The following is a 25,049-nucleotide window of genomic DNA, read 5'->3' as shown; positions in this document are numbered from 1 at the left end:
CTTCTAAAGACATCTCTGTGTCATCAGCTTATGACTTATGATTCATTTTTTAGTTCCTACAGTGATGCCTTTTAGGTTGCTCCTTGTAATATGCAAATTAAGAAATTGCACTGCAATTAAAAATAAATAAGGAGACACTGGACAACCCTGTCCAACACCACGATTAAGGAAAAATCTGGGAGAGGTACCGTTTTTTTAGTTTAATAGAACTATTTCCATTTACAAACAGTTTAACCGTCTTACAGAAAGAAAAGGAAAAAAAAATCACCAAATCCAATTTTTTTAAGAGCTTGAAATAAAAAACGTGTTCTAAAGTATCAAAAGCTTTGCAATAATCTAAGAAAAAAATTAGGCTGTCATTATTAATTATATCAGAATAATCTAAAATATCTAATATTAATCTTATATTGTTAGATATGTGTCTATCTTGCATAAAGCCAGACTGTGCTTCATCAATAATAGAATGTAATACTCCTTTTAATCTTTTGGCTAATAAAGCAATTATTTTATAATCATTGTTTAGTAACGTTATAGGACGCCAATTATCTATTAAATTAATATTTTTATTTGGTTTGGGAATTAAAGTGATCAGCCCTTGGCATTATGTCGGAGGGAGAGACGATTTGTTTATGCTTTCCTTAAAGACATTTAATAAGAAAGGAGCTTTATTTTCACTGAATACGTGATATAATTCTGACATTAGTCCATCTGTACCAGGGGATTTATTTGTTTTTAAAGATTTAATTGCTTCATCAATTTCTTTTAAAGTAATGGGAGAATCACAGAAGGCTTGATCAGCATAATTGATTAATGGAAAATAACGAATCAAAGAAATTATGAGCATGTTGCTTGCTAAATTTAGATGTGTATAAATCATGATTGAATTTGGCACAAAACTTAGCAATGACTCTTTGGTCTTCACGGAGAGTTCCATCAATCATAAGCTTTTCAATCTGATTTTTTTCCATTTGTTGTCTTTCCAATCTAAAGAAATAAGAAGAGTTTTGCTCACCTTCCTCAATCCATCTTTTCCGTGATCTAATACATGCCCCCTCAGCTTTTTGTTTATAAGCCTCATCCAACGCATTTTGAAGATGAGCAAGCTCAACCTTTTCAACATCAGATAGAACCATTTCAGATAGAAGATTTGAGATTTTACATATTATAATACTCTCATACATCTTTTTCTTTTTAGCCAATTTGCTACCAAAAGTATGTATGTATTTACCAATTTCATATTTCACTAATTCCCAATTACTGCAAAAATTGTTTTCCTTATTTGCTTTTCCCCAATAACTAGTGATTATACATTTAATTTGATATTTTACTTCTTTATATTTAAACAATGAATTGTTCAGTTTCCAAAAGGAGGTAAATCTTTGCAAGTCAGCAGTATCTGAAAGAGGAATGAAAATGGATATGCATCTGTGATCAGAGAGAGGTGATGGAGTAATATTAGAGGATACATTATTTAGATCTCTAGAGATATCCCACATATCGATACGAGACTGCTTTGAAAGAGAATTGTTGCTCCATGTAAAGTGTTTTTGAGAAGGATGAGTTTCTCTCCAACAGTCGAGTAAAGGAAATCTCTGCATAAACCTCTTTAAGTACAGACTCCAGTTATCAGGGGACTCTGGAGGCCATCTATCGAAGACGTTATCCAGAGCCACGTTAAAATCCCCTCCAAAAAGTAGTAGTAGTAATTAGTAATTTCAACACATGTTCTTCTACTTGATCAATAAGTTTTTCGTTGTCTTTTTGTTGATTAAAACCATAAATATTGACAATAATACCCGTTACATTCGAAATATCCAGTACGAGACAGATATATCACCACCTGGATCACAGTCAGAGCATACAATCTTCCCATTAACACACAGAACGATGAGAACAGCAAACTCTATACTAGTACAAATTATATAGTGCAAATCAGAATTTAGATTTCAATATTCATAACACATGAATAATCTATGTTCTTGTAGTTCTTGTATCTTATTTCTACAGTGCAAATGCAGAGTCTATAAAAATATAACTAACAAGAGCTAACTTCCTTGTTTTTGTTGTTGTTTTTTTCCCCATAAGGAGCGAGATTGAAAAGAACAAATTCCTGAGATTAGGATGCCTTCCAAAAAAATAAAATAATAATAATAATAATAATATATCATTAGCATTGCTTTCACATAACTGTATAAGTTATAACTTAGGATGGCATTAGAATATTGGTTCAAAATATCAACCTAGCCTAAATTATATTTTTCTTCTCTCCCTTTCCCCTCTGTAGGGACGCAAATGGCTTAGTCTGTTTCTGACGCGTGCTTTGTCTTGAGGAATAAAATATTCATTGTCCATACCTTCCCAATATTCGGATATGCCAAATCCATTTATTGTCCATTTTGGCATTGCAAATAACAAATAAAACGAACAAAAATTATACTCAACACATTACTTTGACTTATTGTTATATATATATATATTTATTTATTATATTGACTCATACATTAAAGGGATAGTTTGCCCAAAAAATGATATTAAACCCATGATTTACTCACCCTCAAGCCATTCGAGATGCATACGTTAATCTTTTTTCAGACGAACACATTTTCAGTTATTATAGAAAATGTCTTAGATCTTTCAGTGGTTATAATGTGAAGCAATGGGGTCCACATCGTTCAAGTCCCAAAATGTACATGCATCCTTCTCAAAAGTAATCCATCCGGCTCCAGGGGGATAAACGAAGGCCTTCTGAGGGTAATCCGTGCGGTTTGCACGGATATCATTTTTGGGTGAACTATCCCTTTAATGTGCTGTGTTTGTTACAGCTGTGGTTTATTACACTTCAGTTTTATGTGCATTGTGCAATGCCATAATTATAGATAATATATAATATATATATATATTTATATTATTGGATGTGGTCTATATCATCATGAATGTCTGAAACGAGCATCTTCCCTCTCCTGTCAGAGACTGGACATCATTTACCACACATTTATATTTTACACAGGCCATGAAACTGTGTGTGGATTATTTCATTAATAAAAGGCAGAACCAATATCTAATCTAATGGCAATTATTATTCTTAATATTTGTATTTATTTTGTTGTTATTTAATCAAATAATAATTAAAATGTAAACAAATGAATAATGAAATATGACTATAATACTATTATACTGTAAACCCATTTATAATGCAAATCATTGTCCAGCAAGTGTTGCAGTCGCTGTATAATTTACAGCTTTCTTTTCATAAAGAGAAAAAATAGTGCACAAAACACTTAAATATATACATATTTATTATAAATATACATACAGTGCAGCATTTTTAACATTATAAAGTGGCAGTGTAACTTGTTGTCAAATTCAGTATAAAAATAACAAACAATAAATATGAAATTTGATACAAAAGCATATAGTTTATAGACAAATGCTCTACAACAGTCGATTTAATGCACTTTTGGTCATAATCCTGATAGTTTGGTAATGTTCTGGTGATCTGAGGGCTAAGATGATCATGTGTTGTAATGCTGTGTGTGTATAAAGATGATCATGTGTTGTAATGCTGTGTGTATAAAGACATCCATCGTTGACTTGTTCCAGTGGAGAAGAGCAGGATTAGTCTGGCACTAGAAGCTGGTGTGTGTGTGTGTGTGTGTGTGTGTGTGTGTGTGTGTGTGTGTGTGTGTGTGTGTCGTCAGCTCCTCAAGGTGGGAGAAGATGGAGAAGCAAAGACGCCAGCAGAACCAGGAGTGTGTGAGACACATTCCCATCTGGATCTGGAACACACACACAACTCGCATCAAGTCCTGCTCATTCAACACTAACAGTGACTGTGTTTACATGCGCACCAATAATGCAGATCATCTTCAATAATCAGAGAGGAGTTAAAGTCCATCTGTGGTGTAAATCCAGCTTTTAATGTTGTTTATATGTCTATGTGGTGTTTTTAATGTGCTTTAAGACAAACCATGTGTAAATTCATAAGTCGACAGCATTGCTGAGTATTTTCTCCTTAAAACTGCAGTGAACCAAAGACAGTCTCAAAAACACGCTTTGAAATCGCTGGTGTTTCTGACGTCACAAACTACCTTGTAACCAATCAGATCAACGTGTGATCGTCAACCAGTGGATCTCTGAGCTGAGTGAGTGAGTGGAGGCGGGGCTCATTTGCATATTCAGAGAGCCGCACATACTAAATTACATTCAAGCTATTTTAAAGACATTTCATTCAAGTAAAAAACGTTTACATATGTCGTTTTGTTGATCAAAGATGAGTTTTAAGGGATAAAGTTATCGACTACAGGAGGATTTTAATGTCATGTCTACATGAGCGCCTCAAACCTCTTCTGATTATCCACTAGTTGTGGTTATTTAACAGCTCAGATGATGAACTGCAGACAGTGAGAGTGTTTCTTCACTGAAGACTTTGATTTATTCGCCGGTTCTTCAGTTTCTGCATTTCTGGTGAAGCTGAAAATATCTCTGAGCAACACTGTCAACATCAACTCAGTTTCTGGCCTCTTTATTATTATTTATTCAGCATATGTTTTATTATGATTATGATTACTACAAATATGAGTCATACTGCATTAATTTGATCAAAGTATGGTGTTTACACGAGGTAAACTTTAATTGCAATAATGCATAATGAGGGTGCATGTAAACAACACAGTCATCGTCACTTCAATTATAAAGAAGAGTTTAGGACGGACAAAACCAGTCAAATATCAACTGAGTTCTGCTCATATTTTATTACCATAAATATATATGGTAAATATATATACATATATTGATTTATTTGGTGGGTAGCCATGTAATAAGCGGGATAATTTAGAGCGAGGCGGTTGTTAAAGCGAATACAACCCCGACAGGCTTCGCGGAGGGGTCTTGAATCCTGAATTATTACATGGCTACCCACCAAATAAATCAATAATTTGACACAAAATATTGATTTAAAAAGGAGTTTATTGATTTAAAAATGATTGTATTGCTTCCGCTAAAGAAAATAGTCCGTTCCGTCTCTACGGTTAGAATCCTGCGTCCATAGCAACGCTCTGTTTTTCATGGCAACGGTGTGTTATACTTCGCAGCGTCTGATATCAAGGAATAACACACCGCATTCTACATTAGAGTTCAACCAAGCCATGTAATAATGAGTAATAACAGTTAACAGATTGTATTAATCTTAGGTGATGTCCATTTATACCTTTATTACTTAATCTGCACTCTTGTGCATTATTAGTCCATAATGCTTTAATGTTAACATGTACTTGTTTGTTTGAGTTGATACTATAGTGTTCTTACTGCAGAAAAGAAAGAATACATGCCTGTTCTTGGACGATGCCGTCTCTGTGGCTCACTCGTGCAGGACGGTGGTGGTGGGACAGACTGTAGATTCAGCTGCACATAGAGGACCGTCTGATACACAAGTGCTGTCCAATGGTTGCACAACCCTTTACCAGCTGCACATAGGCAGAAATACAAACAACCTCTTCTGTCTCCAATGACACCTGTTTGAGAAGACAATAGTTTAGCTAATGAATTGTAATGTTATGCTGTGAGCTACATTAAAGGGATAGTTCACTTCAAAATGTAAATTAATACCGAAAAAGTTTCTGTTGTCCTCATAGTATTTGTTGCCATATTTGTCAACACCCACTAAGGCTCCTGTCTTGATATCATTTACCCTGAGAAAGACATTTCAATTATGTCTTAAATCCCATTGACTTCCATAGTAGGAAAGAAAAAATACTATGGAAGTCAATGGGACCAGTTAACTGTCTGGTTCCTGACATTCTTCTAAATATCTTCCTTTGTGTTCAGCAGAAGAAAGAAATTCATACAGGTTTGAGACAACTTGAGGGCGAGTATATGATGACAGAATTTTCATTTTGAAGTGAACTATCCCTTTAAGTGCTGTTAATTGAAAGCTGCAAACAGCAGCAAAAGCAAGAAAGACAGCTGTAGTCCGCAACCGCAGAAGCAATGAAAGAGACATCACTAAAAACCAACAAAGAAAACCTTAAGACAGGTGAAATTAAAATAAAGGGAAATAAAAATCTGCAACCGCAGTAACTTGATATCAGAACGATCTGACTAACTCATATAAGCACATTCATAGGCGTAATTTGCGGGTGGGACGACATGTCCCCACCACTATTTTCTAAGGTCGATATTGTCCCCACCACTTTTGAAACATCTCGCGGCACGAATGTACCAATACAAATAAACAAAACATCTCCAGTTAACTAGCAGAGCATTCATTTTGTTTGTTTTTTAAATAAGAGGCGATCTAGCGCTGAAATGTGTTGTTTTTTAAATCAACTGATCAAAGTGCTCGTTGCCGCTGCGATCAGTGGCACGGATAGTTTGTTTCTGGCTCGCGCACAGCCTTCACTCAGACGCGCGCTTCAATCCGTTGTGTTAAATCAGTCGGATCAACATATAATAGCCCTCATTGAACGACCACTTAAACCCAATCAATGTACTATTTAAATCGACTGCTGGACATCATAATGTTATTGTACATCTGTTTTATGATTAAGCATTGTGTTACCCCCACCCCCGCCCCCCATCTGTCCCACCCACTTTTTAAAACAAAGTTAGGTCACTGAGCATATTACATATAACCTCAAGAGTGAGGGGAGGTTTTCCTCATAGACCGATAACACCTAGCTCTTATTACCACCTTACTATCAACAACATTAGAGACTGAACACATAAAAATGGTTAGCAATTAGCATTCATAATGTTGCAAGTGCTAGCGCCAGATAGTTGTCAACTTACCTTGATAATTGTGAATAAATTCCTCAACGAAGAATTTACAGCCCTTGCTCAGCCTTGCTTCTTTAACTGTGGAGTGCCTTCCAACATCCTCAAATCTGAGTCGTGGCAGTGTCGAGAGAGAAGCTGTGAAATAACGCTGCATGTTCACTCTATATGAAAACACTGTAGTTTCAGCTGTGGCGGAAATCCGTTTACCCGACGTGATGTAGTTTCCGGATGCGTGTGAAAAAGGTGAATAAACGGCTGGTAGAGACTACACGACATTCCTCCCGGGTTAGTGACATCACCAACCCTAAAATGTACATAAACCCCGCCCCCTGAGCATGATTTATAGATTATCAAGACAGAATATGCTTATCAATGACTACAAGATAACTACGCATAAGCTTCATAAATTCATCAACTAACCATTCAGAAATGTCCTGTTGTCTACATGTTGTCACTTCTTCTTGAGTCTCTCCTTCATTGTCTGACTCCGGTTTGAACATAAAATGAACATTGAGCAGCTCATTTGCATTTAAAGGAACAGACACAAAACCCTTTAATCCTGATGTTGCTGGTACATGGACTCATCCGCCGCTGTCGTCTCCAGACTTAGATAAACTCCTCTGGTCATGACCACTCCTCAAGCCGCTTTGGACTGAGATAATCGGCGGTCCAGAAACCCAGTCAAGATCTGGAAGAGACAGTGGAAACACGACTATTGTCCTCAACACTTCTGGATCCCTGAACTCAGTGCTTTCCCCCTCGAGTAATCTCTGTGGAGACGTCTGTGCATCACAACAGCAGTCAGAGCCAGCAGAACCAGCAGAACCAGCAGAGCCACAATCAGTCCAACCGGCAGCATCCAATAAACTACAGGTGGAAGGAAAGAGATTGTTTTTTTTTTCACCATTTAAGAATTTTGATTAAGAATGCCTCATGTTTTACTCACTTCGATGTTCAGTGTCGTCAGTTTTGTCTTCATCTGTGTCGATTAGATTTCCCTTCCAGTCTAGAACAGATTCTGTGCAGAATATTGAAAGGTTAGTCGTGCAGTTTAGGATTAATTTACTGATTAAACATAATATCTCTCCTCATCCACTGATCTTCTCTCACCTGTGACTGAGACTGTGATCAAGGTTTCTCCTTCATGATCCAGAACTCTGTATGTTCCAGTGTCAGTGACTGTAAACTCATTAATGATCAGAGTCTCGTCACTGACGGTCAGTCGATCACTGTTGACCCCGTGACCTCTCGTCCACACCTCTGTCCAGCCTTCACTAGAGTTTCTCTCCACTTTATCAGCGTTGATCAACAGAACATCCAACTTCAGATCCTCGCCTTTCTGCACAGAGATCTCATCTGAGGAGGCACACAAACATTCATCATTAATCATTATTATAATAGTGTCATTTAATCAAGACCATAATCACATATAGGATTGGGGGACCAGATGTAAACATATTATTTAGATAAAATCAGCCATTGGGAAACCCCAATCCACTCTGAATATTAAGCTTGTCCGCTTCAGTGTTTCTGCTGTTTCTAGTCCTGCACACAATACCAACACTATTAGAGGAAATCCAGAAGTACTTTTCAATGGACTCAGGATGGAGGTCAGCGGACAATGGTCAGTGAGTAGGGTGAACTTATTACCATAGAGGTACTGGTGGAACTTGCGTACTCCAAAGACTATAGCTAGCGCCTCCTTCTCGATCTGAGCATAGTTTTGTTCCGCCTTGCTGAGTGTTTGTGATGGCCTCTAGCCTGCCCAGGACTGCATCCAGAGTTTTTAGGTGAGTCTGTTCGTCAGGACCACTGATAAGGATGTCATCCAGGTAACAGTGTGTGTATGGCAGTCCGAGAAGCACTTGGTCCATAGCCTTCTGAAATAAGGCAGGCGATGATGCTACTCCAAACGGTAACTGTTTAAAACGAAATAGCCCTTTTTGTGTAGAGATGTCAGCTGCTCTCTAGACTTCTCTTCTACCTCCATCTGTAGATAGGCATTTGATAAGTCTAACTTACTAAAGCATTGGCCTCCTGCTAGAGAGGCAAAAAGGTCCTCAATGCGTGGAATTGGATACTTATCCACGCAAAGAGCTGGGTTGAGGGTGACCTTGAAATCTCCACAAAGTCTCACTGTGCCATCCTTTTTGCTGACAGGCACCACGGGCGTGGCCCAATCACTATGCTCCACTGGTGAGATCACCCCAAGCTCAGTCAGTCGTTTTAGTTCGGCCTCAACTCGAGGTCTAAGAGCATATGGCACATTACGAGGTGGACAGAATTTGGGTACACTGTTAGGTCTAATAGTCAATGTGGCCTTAATTCCCTTCATTGTGCCTATATTTTTAGAGAAAACAGAGTGTCTCTTTAACACCGTCTCCAAGTTGTCTTTCTCTCTTTGCTCAATTGCATGCACAGTCTTTAAGTCTTTCCAGTTCAGTTTAATAACTCTCAGCCACTCAGTGTGGGTGCATCAACTTTAACTACATACAAGGGCAAATCAGCACATTGCTTGTTTAACTTTACTTGCACCTTGATGACCCCTTCTGGTGCCAAAGGCTCACCAGTGTATGTCTTGAGCATGATATCAGTGGGTTGCAGAGGCAGCTGGCCCAGCATGCTTTTGTACTGTTCCCAAGGAATCAACGACACAGCAGCCCCTGTATCCACTTCCATCTCCATTTTCTTTCCATTTACTACAGACCGCACTGAGATTCGTGAATATTTCCCTTTATGCGACATGGAATACAGTCCCAACTCACAGTCAGTGTCAGATTTAGTTTCCTCACTTTCATTTTCATCACCTCTTGCCTCAATGTGATAAATTCTCTTCTTTCTATTTTTTACACTGCGCTTAATTGAATTACCTTTCTGTTCAGGTTTTTCCACTTTCTGTTTCCATTCTCTGTCTTGGCTGCTTCTGGCTTTGCTCTTACACATGCGCTTAGTGTGGCCTTTCCTCCCACACTGGTGGCAATCACGATCTTTGTACCAGCAGTCCTCATCAGTATGGTTAATTTTCCCGCAACGACGGCATTTATAGGAAAACACCGCGTTCACTTTGAGCGAGCCACTGAAATGCTGCACGTCGCACACTGCTGTCTCTGCAGATACAGCGTAATTGACTGCTTTCTGAAATGTGAGATCTTTCCATCAAAAGGCGCTTCTGCACAGATTCACTCTTAAGTCCACAAACAAATCTGTCCCTTAGTGCGTCTTCCAAGTAAGCACCAAACTCACAATGTTCTGAAAGTTTTTTCAATACCGCGACATACTGTGCAACGGTTTCCTCTTCCCCCTGATTTCGCTTGTGAAACCGGAATCTCTTCGCAATCACGAGTGGCTTTGGAGCGAAATGGGCCTGCAACACTCTCACAATATCATCTTAATCCATATCTCCAGGCTTGTCGGGAGCAACCAAACTTCGAAGTAGTCCATACGTTTTCGATCCCAGCACACTTAACAGCACAGGCACTTTCTTTGTGTCCCTAGGCAAGGCAAGGCAAGGCAAGGCAAGGCAAGGCAAGTTTATTTATATAGCACATTTCATACACAGTGGCAATTCAAAGTGCTTTACATAGAAGAAATTAAAATAATAAAAAGAAAGAAGAATAATTAAAATAATAAAAAGAAATAGGCTAAGAATAATTAAAACAGTTAAAAAAATAAAATACAGTACAGTACAAACATTCGGACGAACAGTGGCACAGTGCTCATTCATTAAATGCATAGTTAAACAGAAGTGTTTTGAGTCTGGATTTGAATGTGACTACTGTAGGAGCACATCTGATCTCCTCTGGAAGCTGGTTCCAGCTGCGGCTGGCATAATAGCTAAAAGCGGACTCGCCATGCTTAGAGTGAACCCTTGGTATTTCTAGCTGATATGATCCTAATGATCTGAGTGATCTGTTGGGTTTATATTCTGTGAGCATGTCTGCAATGTATTGAGGTCCTAGGCCATTAAATGATTTATATACCAGTAATAATACTTTAAAATCAATCCTAAATTTAACTGGGAGCCAGTGTAAAGACCTGAGGACTGGTGTGATATGTTCATATTTTCTGGTTCTGCTCAGAATCCTGGCGGCAGCGTTCTGTATGAGCTGCAACTGTCTTATGGTCTTTTTGGGAAGGCCAGTGAGGAGTCCATTACAGTAATCCACCCTGCTGGTGATGAAAGCATGAACAAGTTTCTCTAAGTCTTGTCTGGAAACAAAGCATCTAATTCTTGCAATATTTTTTAGATGATAGTATGCTGATTTAGTTATTGCTTTGACATAACTACTGAAACTAAGGTCTGACTCTAGTGTCACACCAAGATTCCTGACTTGATGTTTAGTTGTTTGACCCCTAGAGTGAAGGTATGTGTTCACTTTGAGAACTTCATCTTTGTTTCCAAATGCAATGACTTCAGTTTTGTCTTTGTTTAACTGAAGAAAGTTTTGACACATCCAACTGTTGACTTCATCAATGCATTGGCACAGGGAGTCAATGGGGCTGTAATCGTTAGGCGATAGGGCTAAGTAGAGCTGTGTGTCGTCTGCATTGCTGTGGTGAGCAATTTGGTTCTTTCTCATTATTTGGCTCATTGGGAGCATATACAGGTTGAACAGGAGAGGCGCAAGAATTGAGCCTTGAGGGACTCCGCATGTCATGGATGTCCACTCAGACTTATGATCTCCTATACTCACATAATAACCTCTCCCATCTAAGTATGACCTGAACCATTTTAGGACTGTCCCAGAAAGCCCCACACAGTTTTCCAGCCTGTCAAGAAGTATGTTATGATCAACAGTGTCAAATGCAGCACTGAGGTCGAGTAGTACCAGCACTGATAATTTGCCTGAATCAGTATTTAAGCGAATATCGTTTATTATCTTTATGAGCGCTGTCTCTGTGCTGTGGTGCGGTCGAAAACCAGATTGAAAATTGTCAAAGTATCCATTCGAGCATAAGAATTTGTTCAGCTGATTGAAGACAACTTTTTCAATGATCTTGCCTATGATCTCATTAGCCAGGATGTAATGTTCAAAACGTTCAATATACGTTGCCCACAGCTCACCGGCCTCATCAAAGGGATCCATATGTCCAATTATTCCAGCCATGATGTGTCTGCTTCTGGTGGCTTGCACTGTAACGTTAGACTCTTCGGAAGAAGACCGACTCATCCCCTCTTAACAGCTAACACTAGCTCACTAACTAGTTGTTTCCAGCGTGGTTGTTCTTTTTTTTCTTCCTCTCAAACTTGACCAACACCGGCTGTTCACTCGGCGATGTAGTGAAAAGTCTTCAGAACTACACAACTCGTTGCCAGTTTATATTATGTTGCTTCCTAATGTCTTTATATAAACTATTCTATATTCGCACACAGAGCAACACTCACACGCATTTAGCTGTTTACTCACTTCTTCATGAACTGGTTTATTAACATCCGAGAACTCCACCACTTACAGAACACTGATGCGCCCTAGTGGTCACTCTTCATATAGCACAACATTTAGATACAAATATAACAGAGTTATTTTAATAAACTGGATTAAAATAAATAAATAAATGAAGACAGCAAGTAGCCAACAATATTAGAAGTGCCACATTACACGTTTCAAATGTTGATGACAGTATAAACCTAGAGATGAGCTGAGAGACACAACAGAAAAACAGTCCACTAGAATAACTTTAGCTTGAACTAAAAAATAATAATAATAACATAAATGACACTGACCGCTATAACTGATAAAGCACAGCAGAAGAAGAAGAAGATTCATCCTGATGAGAAAACAGAAGGTTTGTTATGTGACAGATACACACATTATACACTTACTTTCATTTCAGTTAAAGATGTTCATCCACATGTAGATCTTACATCATTAAAAAATATCAAACTATAATCTTTTTTTTTATCTTCGTTTCTCCCATCATAGAAAGCACAATGGACGTACGTGTGTGTGTGTGTGTGTGTGTGTGTGTGTGTGTGTGTGTGTGTATCATGCGGATTCACTGAATTCGTCCTCATCAGCGAAACATACAAGTGTCTATGGTTTTTATCTGATCTCTGATCAGTTTTATTAATTTGTAAACGTTGTAATTAGACATTAGTATAATTATAAGGAATAATAGTAGTTAATAGTCTCTTATTGGCCTGTTTATCTGAGACATAGGACCAACAAAACAAGCCCTGAACATTAATATAAGAACACATATTATACAGACACTTAATATTTAATCTTATTAGATAATAAGGTAATGGAATTTGATATTTTACTTTGGTCTGAGTTTGTTGCTTTACTTTGGTCTGAGTTTGTTGCTTTACACTGTTTGACCAGCAGGAGTCGCCAGCGAAACACCAATTGGTTCAATTAATTTGAAGCTTTGAAAAGTTTCGTTTCTCCCATCACTACAGGACACTACTAAATAAAACTAACATGCATTTCGTACAACTGCAAAAAACGTGCATAATAATACTAAAAAAAATGTTAGGCTACTTAAAGGTAAACAGTTTAGACATAAGTCAACGCGACGTTGAAACTATAGTTACCTTGATGAAATAATCAATTAAAGGAGAACTTGGTAACTTTTTTAACTTAATAAAACTGTCTAGAAATCATTTGGATGGTTAAACAACCTGTTCTGGTGATATTGGTGACTTTCCCCGCTCCCCCCAGCGTTCCCAGGCGGAAAACCAACCTTGCAACTTGGGGACTACCGTCCCGGCAAGATAGAAATTGGAAGTCTCGTGAGAAGCGAGAACGAGAACGAGAACGAGCGTGAAACACGAATTGCTTTACGGCAATTCGACATAAACACACACGCATGTATGATGTATTACCAGATTACCCACCTCGGTAGACATAGCTCCACACGATACAGCTGGCTTGCTCCGATCAAAACAAATGCACATGAGCAGCGGTAGAGAGGGGGAGGAGGCCGCCGCAAGTGAGTTTTTTACGACCGTGTTGTGAAATATACGCCCCCCCACAGCTGTAGGGGGAGCTCGTGGGGAAAACATGCGACAACAAAAGGGAAAATCAGCGAAGAAGTGACTAGAGTTCGCTAGAGTTGCCGAGTTCTCCTTTAAACGTGCTGATGACGTGAACAATTCTCAGCTGCACACACACTCGAGCTTGTCTGAAAAACTTTTTAATATTCATGTTTGCTCCTCTTTCGGAAACCAAAATCAACTCTGTAAATCAGCCAACAACAGTCCCGACACATTTCCTGGTTTATACCTTGAACAGTCTTATCATTAGTTATAGCTGAAATTAGTTGTTCATGCTGTCAGGAAATCTTAATAGGTTAGTCACGTAACATCACCTCCACAAATTATTCTTTTAAAAATATAACAGAGCCAAATGACGTCCAGCTCCGCCTCTGTGGACCTAAAGCTTAAGTGAGCAATACATGCGGAGCATTTCATCATGTTTAGCGAAAGTATGCATGCGCAGTATGCACTCTGGCTGCTCTGTCAACAACTATTTGAGGAAACAGACATTTGTAGTGGTGTCCGAAATCAGAAATCAGAGTGGACGTTATTGAGTGCACTCATTCAATCCCACATTGCACTGCAATAACGAGTGTGTGTGTGTGTGTGTGTGTGTGTGTGTGTGTGTGTGTGTGTGTGTGTGTGTGTGTGTGTGTGTGTGTGTGTGTGTGTGTGTGTGTGTGTGTGTGTGTGAACTGCTGTCCGGACTCGCTCACTCATCTTGGATTCAGCCAGTGTGTCGGTGCGAGAGTTGAGTAAAGTTGGCAATAAAGTCACGGACTTCCCGGGTCAATAACTCACGAGCTAAACATTGTTCTACAAAAATAACACCTATTTACTATTTAGCTTTCATTCTCAGTGGACACATCTAAACACATTTATCTACAGCGCAGAGAGACAGATCAGCCTTTAATAAACTATTGCCAACTTATAAAACATAATCATATCATTGTCATCATTGTATCTGGAAAAAGTTCAGCAGACTTTGACTCTACTTAACATCACTTGCAGGTTTAGTTTTCCAAACACAATACAAAACCCTTAGGCTATTAGAACATACAAACTCACAAGCTGGCGTTATATATTTAAAAATATGAAAACTTACATGGTAATAGTTCTGCATGTGTCTAATGTTCAGGTTAATCAAAATCACACAGTTCGCGGATCAGTAACAGAGGAAGAAGTTGTTGAATACAGCAACAGACAGAGGAAGAAGTGCCTCTGTTGATGAAGTCTCTCAGGGTTCCTCCCTCTCAACTTCATTGGCTGTATTTTTAAAGGCTTGTTTGAGATGCGCCTCTCCTGAACTGTAGTCGAGAGTAGACTGCAGTGAGAGGAGGAGTGATGAAGCGCAGGCAAGCCGGACAGTTCTCTCTTCTCGCAGTGGATCTGACACCTGCGAGATCAAAGATGGATATCGCGGGATTCACGCTCGTGCACAGTGTTGCTAATAAACTGGATGTAATTCAAGTTCTGTTGCTTTTATATGAAAATAATTATAATGAACAAGACACCCAAAGTACTTATTTAATTCCATTCCAAATACATGTTTAACAATTTTATCTGTGCATCATAATTATGAGCGAATGTTTGACTATTCTTTTTAACTCTTTAATGAAAATAATGTCAAATTTAACAATTTAATATGTCAGGTAAATGTTTCATGCCAATTACATAATCAATTCAAATACAATTGATACAAAACATCAAATGCTCTGGAATAAAGAGAAAAGATGAAAACCCAACAATAAGAAATACATGAGGCTGATGCGGTCTCCCTCTCTCTCAGCCTCACGGGCGAATCTGAGGTACAGAAAGGCCTCGATCTCCCTGCTGCATTTCATTATATAGTCAGGACCTCTTTCACTTGGAAATATCTTTTAACAATGGAAATTTGCATTCAAAGGTTACACCTTTGGGTGTAGGAGACCATTTGTCTAGAGGCCAACCCCTCCCTCTGTGCCAGCTATCTCTAAACTCCTAAAAACCTTATTAACTTTTGTTTTACTTACTTGGAAATGAGACATCTGTACCAGTCGCACTGTGACGTGATAATCATTCACATTAAACTATACATTTTCTTGGGTGATTTACATGTGGTCTCAGCATGAGAGAGGAGTGAGGAAGAGGGGGAGTGAGGAAGAGGGGGAGAGATGTGTTCTGAGGTGAGACTTTGCCTCTCACATGGTGAGTTCAAATGGTAATTTCCAGAGAGGTCCTTTGTCCTCTCACTCAGGGTCTGGTCTCTCTTCAACCAGACTGTCCGGCAGCATTTCCTAATTTCTCAATTCTTACAGTTTATTAGTGTATGTATTTATGCTCTGTTCTTCTGCTGTTGTTTAGCACACTGTTACAAGTGTTTTTGCGGATTATCTTGCATATTATAGTGCATCAACCACAACGTGACAGAAATATTATATTTAAAAAAAACATCAAAACAAAGGGAGAAAAACAGTACAAATTCATTAAAAAAATACATATCAACAAAACAATACTTTAAATCTTCTATAAAAGTGCTTTAATGGGTTTAGTTTTCTCTTTCAAAGCAGATTTAGTGCAAATACTATTTTATACTATTAAATGTTGTTTTATTAACAAGGTTCGGGAGGAGCACGTTCAGATAATTAACACAGGTGGAGAGCACTCAGCAATCAATGGTAAGAGGTGTATATATACTCAGCAGTCTCACCTCATTTCATTGACAGTTTTTGCAGCATCCCTCCACCACCCTTTCTCCACGCTTCTAGTCCTAAAACACTTACATACGGGAGGAGTACTCTGGGTTCGGGCCGAACTCCGAGCTCGGAGCCCTCCCTCCGGACAGCACGCCAAACACGCATTAAACTTTACCCTCTCAAATTGTATGTAAGTGTGAACTCGTGAAACGGGTAACAAAAGCAACAAGGGTAAAGGAAAAACTCTAGATGATGAAGACACTTGAGTAGAAGCAAGAAACTGCCATGTTAAATGTAAATATTATTTAACCATATATATGTCAGGTGCAGGCAGAAGAAGATGAGGAGACAAAAGTTCCAATACAAACTTTTCCTTATAATAATATCCAACGGGTACAGACAGGCAGAAGGTTACAAACACCAAAATAGGACTGACTATGGACAAGGACAGAGTGAACTGAAGGAACTAAATACAAACACTGATTAACATGATTACCTGAAAACAGGTGATATAGAATAATTAATAAAGGTTTACATGGAAACGGAAGAGTGGTGTGAAAGACATGACTAACAGAACACAACTGTGACAATATATTACAAATCTTTACAGATACAATACAGTACAGTGCTTCAAAGCAGATTTACAACAGGAAAATAATGATCAGTGATGCAAACAGAATTGATTTCTGCAGTAAAGCAGCTCTACAGAAGACAATAGTCATTATTCATTTTCAGTCAAAGTTGAATCAGCTGTCAGCAGCTCTACAGTCATTATTCATCTCAGATCAGTTTAAGTTTTTTAATTGTGCAATCAAATCAATAATATTACATTTATTTTAAACCAACTGAGCAAAACAAAGGTGACAGTGGTAAGAACACAAAAATATATGCTGTACATAAAGTATACATGAACATACACATTTTCTTTCTTTCAGAGTTTAGAATAGATATGCTTGCTCACTGTTTAAATACTTTCATAATTTGTTTAGAAACAGTAGTTGATGGATTCAATTGAAACAATTATTTCTATATTTTATGTAACCTTTCAGTTTCCAGTTCTGATCTTTATATAGGTCACTTTAACTAAATGCAGACAGTCAACAAACAGAACATTGGTGTAGGAGTGCAGTCCAAATGTTCATATGTGTTGTAAATTAAGTAGGGGAGAGCGGGGCACAAAGTAACGCTTTTTGACTTTCTCAGTTTGTGTAAATCTACTTATGGTTCAGAGTATTTATTTTTTTCCCACATTAATTTCCCACATGTCTAGTACAATTATGTGTTTTTGTTTTATTAATACTGTGTATACTTTTTTCTGGATATACCCCGAAAGAATGAAAGTGAAATGTGACAACATGCCCCATAGGTGGGGTACATTGTAACATGTGTGGGGCACATTGTAACATGACATATGGCAGCTTAAAATGTTATCTGATCTAATAAAAAAAATATACAAAACAAACTAAAATATTTTCTAAATAAAATACAATTAAAAAACTTTTTCATATAAAATAATGGCAATTTTTAATAATTAAATAGAAACTCATTTTTGAGTTTTGACTACGAACACATGAAAACACAGCTATACAACATAGTTCAAAACAAATAAATAATTAGAAATTTCTGAACATTGACTCTCAGTCTTTATTCACTTTTTTCTCACGTTTTCTCAATAAAATTAATAAAAGTATAGAATATAACAGCATATTTCTAATAGGGGCACATTGTAACGCAGTGTTACAACATGCCCCCGCCTGCACAACTGGGATTTAAACCCTGCTAGTGTCTTCTGCTAGTTAGCGAAGCATTAAATAACTATCTCAACTGTTAAATAACATCTTGGAGATTAAAATAATATCAGATTTGTCTTATTTTAAATAAACACAAAAAATAGAGATGAAAAATTAACTTAAGTAAGAAATTTACTTTTGCTATGGTTTAATAAATGTCTATGGATATCTTCCAAAAAATAAATAATTTTGGCGGATTTTTTATTTCTATATAGTGTTGATATGGCAACTAGTAAATACACAAAGTTTCATCATCCAAGCATGTGCGGAAGTATTTAAAACAAGCGTGTTGCAACTAACCCCGCGTTAGGTTGTGCCCCGCGCTCCCCTACATATTGCAGAAATATGTTGACAGAATCCTCTGCAGATCTGTTGGATCTGAAGGAAAATTACAAGTAACCAGTGACATCACTAGATGCTCTGAGATATATCCAGTTTCAGACCAGCAGCCTCAGGATGGGCGTGAGGGGCGGAGTTTATACAGTTAATATAGAGTTGTGCGGCCCATACACTTCCTTATACTCCGCGCCTCACTTCCATCCTGAGGCTGCGGTTCTAGCGCTGCTGGCCTGAAACTGCTGCGATGCTGCAACTGGACACTACTGGGTGTTCTGGCTCCTGTACAGTTCATTTTATTGCAACCCCTTAGGAGGAATGTTTCATGACTTTAAGTGCAATCAGAGTCAGAACCAGCAGAAGCGCATACATAATCATCCCACCACTCGAAATCCAATACCACACACCTGCAAATAGAGAAGGTGGGAAGAAAGCACAATTTTTTTCAATGTTTTTCTTTTTGAAACTCACTGCTTAAAAAAATCATTAAAGCTATCAGTAACGGGATTCATTTTTCATCAAAAGTATTGCAGTCACGGATCAAAAAATAATGTGTGTCAATCAAAAATGTAAAAACACGTGTAAATAAATATTGCACAAAACTGAAAAACAAACAATGTGGTCATGGATTAAAAACAGCATGAATCAAACAATTAAAATGCATTTAAAAAATAAGCATAAATCAAAATTTTAAACACATTTAAAATGATATTGCACAAAACTGCAACATGAATGCACAATTATTTTGAATTCATAGTTTTCAGTCACGTGACTGGCACAGAGGCCAAAACATGCATGGGACTGAATTACAGACCTGTCAATTTTCCATCTCAAAAGAAGAAAATCAAAAACATGAATAAAATGCAAGTTTGTGGTGTTTGTGATCCATATCCAGTCCCCGCTGCATTATTTCAACTACTAAAAACTACGGTGTGAAAAACTCAACTCGCTTAATGTACTAAAACAGTGATATTAAAACATCAAATTCAGTATAAACCTTATTGAAGATGCAAACTATATACAGGTGAGTAGTTGAGCCCAGAATATGAACGCAACACACTAAATGGTTAAAATGGTTTTTATGGAAAAACGCACTAAACGAGAAACTGAATGTTGTTTATATTCTGTGTTCATCTGTTACGTGTCTGAACGTCAATTGTTTAATTCATATTGTTCTGCTGTGTGTGTGCGTGTGTGTGTACACACGTGTTTTTCCAGAACTGTGGTGTGAGATATTGCCAGTTGGCTGAGTTGTGCTCCTATTCCTGTTAAAAGCTCCTTGTGAGGGGCCGAATTGTTAGCGGTATAGACCTTATGCGCCAGAGAAGCGAGGATGCCGCCATCTTTAGAATATTGTCTTTGAACTTCCGTTTTTGCGGTCGCTCTGTATATTCCTATGGCATTGCTGTCCAGGAGTAATTAGCTTTTGAAGTGAATTTACTTAATATAAAGTCAACAAAAGTTAACGAAAATTATCATGAGGATTGTAATGTTTAAACCAGATGTCTTAACAAAATGTCAGTAGACCGGGAAGATTTTAAAACGAGCCGTTCATTTATAAATACGCAAGATCGATGTGAAAATAAAACCGGAAGTCAAAAGACAACGAGCGCAGCGCTGAAAAGGGGTGGAGCTACATAAGGTCTATAGGCCTGTAAATGTAGTAGTGGCCATTTCACTTTTCAAGACTGATTGTGTGAGAGGTGGGAGGCCCTTTTTGTTTATATATACAGTGCAATGCATAAGTGAATACACCCATGCTAAAGTTGACTAAAAAGAGGAATAAAAAATCATATTTTGGAAATTGAACTTAATGCCTTAATTTAAAAAAATAGGAAAAATCCAAACTTTAAGGACACCAATTTTCTTTGTGAATGAATAATGTATCGTAAATAAATAAATGTTCTTCCTTAAAATACAGGGTGCATAAGTGAGTACACCCCTATGTTAAATTCCCATAGAGGCAGGCAGATTTTTATTTTTAAGTATTTTTTTAAAAAAAAAATTTAGGATACTATGCATCCTGATAAAGTTCCCTTGGCCTTTGGAATTAAAATAGCCCCACATCATCACATAGCCTTCACCATACCTAGAGATTGGCATGGAGTACTTTCCATAAGATCATCTCTCAATGCAAATCAAACCAGCTATTAGGCTAACTGAAATAAAACCATGCCAATCTCTAGGTACAACAAACGGCTGGTAGAGACTACATCACATTCCTCCCGGGTTAGTGACATCACCAACCCTAGAATTTACATAAACCCCGCCCCCTGAACACGATTTATAGATTATCAAGACAGAATATGCTAATCAATGACTAGAAGATAACTACACATCAGCTTCATAAATTCAATTTGAATTCCAATTTGAACATAAAAGGCTAAAAGTTTTTGAAATGTTCAGTGCAGTGTGTGTGAGTGCAAGCTGTTGAAGCTCCGCCCCCTGTGCCGGGAGCAGCAGCTCATTTGCATTTAAAGGAACAAACACAAAAACTGTGCGTTTTTGCTCACCCTCAAAAAGTGACAATTTTAACATGCTATATAAAAATATCTGTGGGGTATTTAGAGCCAAAACTTCACACACACACTCTGGGGACATCAGAGACTTATCTTGGGAAAAGTGCATTACCACCCCTTTAAAGGTGGGGTATGTAATTCTCTTTTTTGGCCATTTTTTCAAAATCACTTGGAATCCTATTCCTAACCCACTTACAGCCACTGAGTTAGAAGCACTGAAATAAAAATTAAGCAATTTAATCATCTGTGGAATGGGCAGGACTCGAAAAACTCCAGCCAATCATTTCCAAGACTACCTAGAATCATTGGACAGTAAGTGCGTCAATCAAACGGTCGTACCATCCCCCCTCCCCCATCCATGTCCATGTTCTTCGAATGGGTGGAGTCAAAGGAAAGAAGGTAGGACTATTTGAGTTGTGTATTTTCAAAATCTGCCGGCCGTTTTGCAAATCACATACCCCACCTTTAAGGTTGAGCCACTGTAGTCACTTGGACTATTTTAAACATTGTCTTTACTAACTTTCCTGGGATCTTTACTAACTTTCCTAACTTTGAGCCAGCTCTCAGATTTCATCAAAAATATCTTAATTTGTGTTCTGAAGATGAACAAATTTTTTTGAACATTAATAACACATTATTTTTTTTTATCACAATATGACCACAATACTTAAGTATTATGGCAAAAAGAAAATAAAAAATCCATATTAGTGTCTCCTGTTTTACTTACTTATTTGTCCAGTGTTATCATCTGTGTTGTCCAGTTGTCCCGATTCTGTACTAGATTCTGTAGATGATATTGAAAGGTTGGTCACAAGGTTATGCATCAATTTACTGTTCAGACCATGATGAACAAACCTCAGCTGTCCGCTTTATAAATAATATCTCTCCTCATCCACTGATGTTCTCTCACCTGTGACTGAGACTGTGATCAAGGTTTCTCCTTCATAATCCAGAACTCTGTATGTTCCAGTGTCAGTGACTGTAAACTCATTAATGATCAGAGTCTCGTCACTGACGGTCAGTCGATCACTGTTGACCCCGTGACCTCTCGTCCACACCTCTGTCCAGCCTTCACTAGAGTTTCTCTCCACTTTATCAGCGTTGATCAACAGAACATCCAACTTCAGATCCTCTCCTTTCTTCACAGAGATCTCATCTGAGGAGGAACACAGACATTCATCATTAATCATTATTATAATAGTGTCATTTAAAGAGATATTTCACCTCTGGAAAGATTAATGTGTATTTAAAATGGGTTATTTGTGTAGAATAATTGTGAAGATTGAGAAAAGCCAGAAAATGTATTTTTGGCTCATGTGGATGAAAGACAACAACTCCCAGAATGCACTTGCTTCGCTGCCCTAGGAGGCCATTCCCAAGCCACGCCTACCGGTAAGAGAGCGCAGTTTAAAACAACAAGGTTAGGCTACTAGTGAGTCTCCGTGACGAGTTTGCCCGGGATTTCGAGATCGCCCCAAATGTCCGGGATTCGGCTTTTGCGTTCTACATTCGCCATTCATCATGTTTACTGTGGCGAGCAGGACGAGGCTGAGGGCCGCGGGAGAACGACGAGAGGCCGGTGTATCTCTCACGGAGGATCAGGAGTTTTCTTAGCAATGTTAAAACGCACATCAACCGATCACTTGTTTAGCGTTCATGTAAACACTACATTCAGATTCACCAATCAGAATGAATTCAGTTAGACTGAAACAAAAGGTGTGCATGTAAACAATGAATGGCGACCGCAGAAAGTAAAAGCTGAATCCAGGACATTTTGGACGATCTTGACGGCCAGACATCTCCGGGAAAAAGAGGATGGTCACCGCTACTACTCAGCTTTCTCCACAGAACAAGAGCCTGCTAGCTTAGCATCCAAAGAAAGTCGACACTATGTGTAAATTCTGTGAGTGAGATCCCCCTATGGGCGGGCTGAAAACATGCGGGACAGCTCCTTCTACTGGCTGGAGTCTCTCGCCTCTGGACAAAAAAATCCTCTGATGATGCAAAATGAAGATTTTTGCATCTTTGGAGGATTTTTTCCAGACAAAAAATACATACATCTCTCATCTCAGGGGGATATGAGGGTGGAAAGCACGGTAATTTGAAAATACTACAGGTTTTCTGATACAAAGCTTAATGCTAAATCCTGAAGTATCCCTTTAATCATGACCATAATCACATATAGGATTGGGGGACCAGATGTAAACATATTATTTAGATAAAATCAGCCATTGGGAAACCCCAATCCACTCTGAATATTAAGCTTGTCCGCTTCAGTGTTTCTGCTGTTTCTAGTCCTGCACACAATACCAACACTATTAGAGGAGATCCAGAAACACATGATGATGGTTTGATCAGTTTTGACTTTACCATGAATATGAAGATGATACTCCAGGATTAGTCTCTCCACTTCTGTCTGATCATTATTGTAATAAACATGTAAAAATATTTCCCAGCGTCACTGTAGATCAGATCCTTGATGACGACGTCACATGATCCTTCTTTAAACACTCGACCGCTGCAGTTTCTCTTCTCACACACACGGATGTTTTTAGACCGACTGTTTAATCTGATCTCCACAATCTCTCTGTCCTCAGATCCACATGAAAGAGAGACGTTTCCTCCCTTTATTCCTGACACAGCTTTAGTGGAGGATCCTGCAAAACAGCAATATTCACTCAATACAAACTAGCAATACTGGTAGCCAACAATATTAGAAGTGCCACATTACACATTTCAAATGTTGATGACAGTATAAAGCTAGAGATGAGCTGAGAGACACAACAGAAAAACAATCCACTAGAATAACTTTAGCTTGAACTAAAAAACTAAATTAAATAAATGACACTGACCGCTATAACTGATGAAGCACAGCAGAAGAAGAAGGAGATTCATCCTGATGAGAAAACAGAAGGTTTGTTATGTGACAGATACATATGGCAAGCCATTTTAGCTTAAATTGTACCCAGCGTTACTCGTCGTAATTGCATTTTTACAAGTAGAATTAAATTTGAGAACTCAAATTGATAAAAATGAATGGAAGTCAATGGAGACATATGACTAGTAAAACAATCATTTGTAGAGCTCTCTAATTGAATTCTTACTAGTAAAAATGCAATTACGACGAGTAATGCTGGGTACAATTTAAGCTAAAACGGCTTGCCATAGATACAGACATAATAAACTCACTTTCATTTCAGTTAAAGATGTTCATCCACATGTGGATCTTACATGATTAAAACATGTTTTTATCTTGGCTTCTCCCATCATAGAAAGCAGAATGGACGTGTGTGTGTGTGTGTGTGTGTGTGTGTGTGTGTGTGTGTGTGTGTGTGTGTGTGTGTGTGTGTGTGTAACATTTTGTTTAGGAAAATGTCTTTTTGCATGATTTTTTATATTTTTATTATTAAAAATATTCAATAACTTCACCCTAATTCACTATACTGTTGCCGAATTCAGTTCACACATCACTGCTCTCCTGATGGTTATACTACAACACTTAGTTTGAAAAAATATTTGTATTGTATAACCAGCAGGACAGCAGTTGCCTCTTTCTTCTCTGAGAAAATCAATAATATCAGAAAGGTGATCAGCACATCCTTGAGTTGCACTGGGGTCAGACAGACCAGACCACCTGAGAAAGTAGTTACTATGTCTGACTTCAAAGAAATTGATGTCAAAATTTTGGAAGAAACTGTACAGCACCTTAAAACATCAACCTGCGCTCTTGACACACTTCCTACATCATTTTTCAAAAGTGTGTTAAACAGTTTAGAAGCAGATCTTCTAGAAGTGGTAAATGCCTCACTTCTCTCTGGGAGTTTTCCAAACTCCCTGAAAACTGCAGTTGTCAAGCCCCTCCTGAAAAAGAGCAATCTGGATAAGACCATATTAAGCAACTATAGACCGATCTCAAATCTTCCTTTCATAGGCAAGATCATTGAAAAAGTTGTCTTCAATCAGCTGAACAAAT

General features: G+C 38.1%; 1 protein-coding gene across 5 annotated transcripts; it reads right to left on the bottom strand.

Moving 5' to 3' along the window:
• Positions 1-3,278: 3,278 nt before the first annotated feature.
• LOC311094005 (uncharacterized protein) lies at positions 3,279-22,278 on the bottom strand. Of its 5 annotated transcripts, XM_084131747.1 has the most exons (6): positions 7,885-8,201; positions 7,721-7,792; positions 7,195-7,641; positions 6,787-7,103; positions 5,328-5,510; positions 3,279-3,776 (listed from the first exon to the last, which is right to left on the bottom strand). In XM_084131747.1, exons 1-3 carry the CDS (start codon positions 8,162-8,164, stop codon positions 7,496-7,498), a joined length of 498 nt encoding a protein of 165 aa, XP_083987873.1. In that variant the 5' UTR covers positions 8,165-8,201; the 3' UTR covers positions 3,279-3,776; positions 5,328-5,510; positions 6,787-7,103; positions 7,195-7,495. The 5 variants fall into 5 exon arrangements, with proteins under 5 accessions (XP_083987873.1, XP_083987871.1, XP_083987874.1 ...); XM_084131745.1 differs by lacking the exon at positions 7,885-8,201 and adding an exon at positions 21,987-22,278 and having other exon boundaries at positions 6,787-7,641; XM_084131748.1 differs by lacking the exon at positions 7,885-8,201 and adding an exon at positions 21,987-22,278 and having other exon boundaries at positions 6,787-7,556.
• Between the last annotated feature and the right edge of the window lie 2,771 nt (positions 22,279-25,049).

Source organism: Abramis brama, assembly GCF_963993115.1.
Source record: "Abramis brama genome assembly, chromosome: 12".
Lineage (NCBI taxonomy): Eukaryota > Metazoa > Chordata > Actinopteri > Cypriniformes > Leuciscidae > Abramis > Abramis brama.
Note: the sequence above shows the minus strand (reverse complement) of the source record. Positions and strands in the feature narration are given on the sequence as shown.

What these genes read in the sequence shown, in the direction of transcription:
- LOC311094005 (XM_084131745.1), bottom strand. Translation starts at nt 22,266, where the DNA reads ATGATTAATGATGAATGTCTGTGTTCCTCCTCAGATGAGATCTCTGTG. An exon ending in GATCACAGTCTCAGTCACAG is followed by an intron (nt 7,793 to 21,986) that starts GTGAGAGAACAT and finishes TATTCTGCACAG; the next exon opens with AATCTGTTCTAGACTGGAAG. An exon ending in TGACGACACTGAACATCGAA is followed by an intron (nt 7,642 to 7,720) that starts GTGAGTAAAACA and finishes TTCCACCTGTAG; the next exon opens with TTTATTGGATGCTGCCGGTT.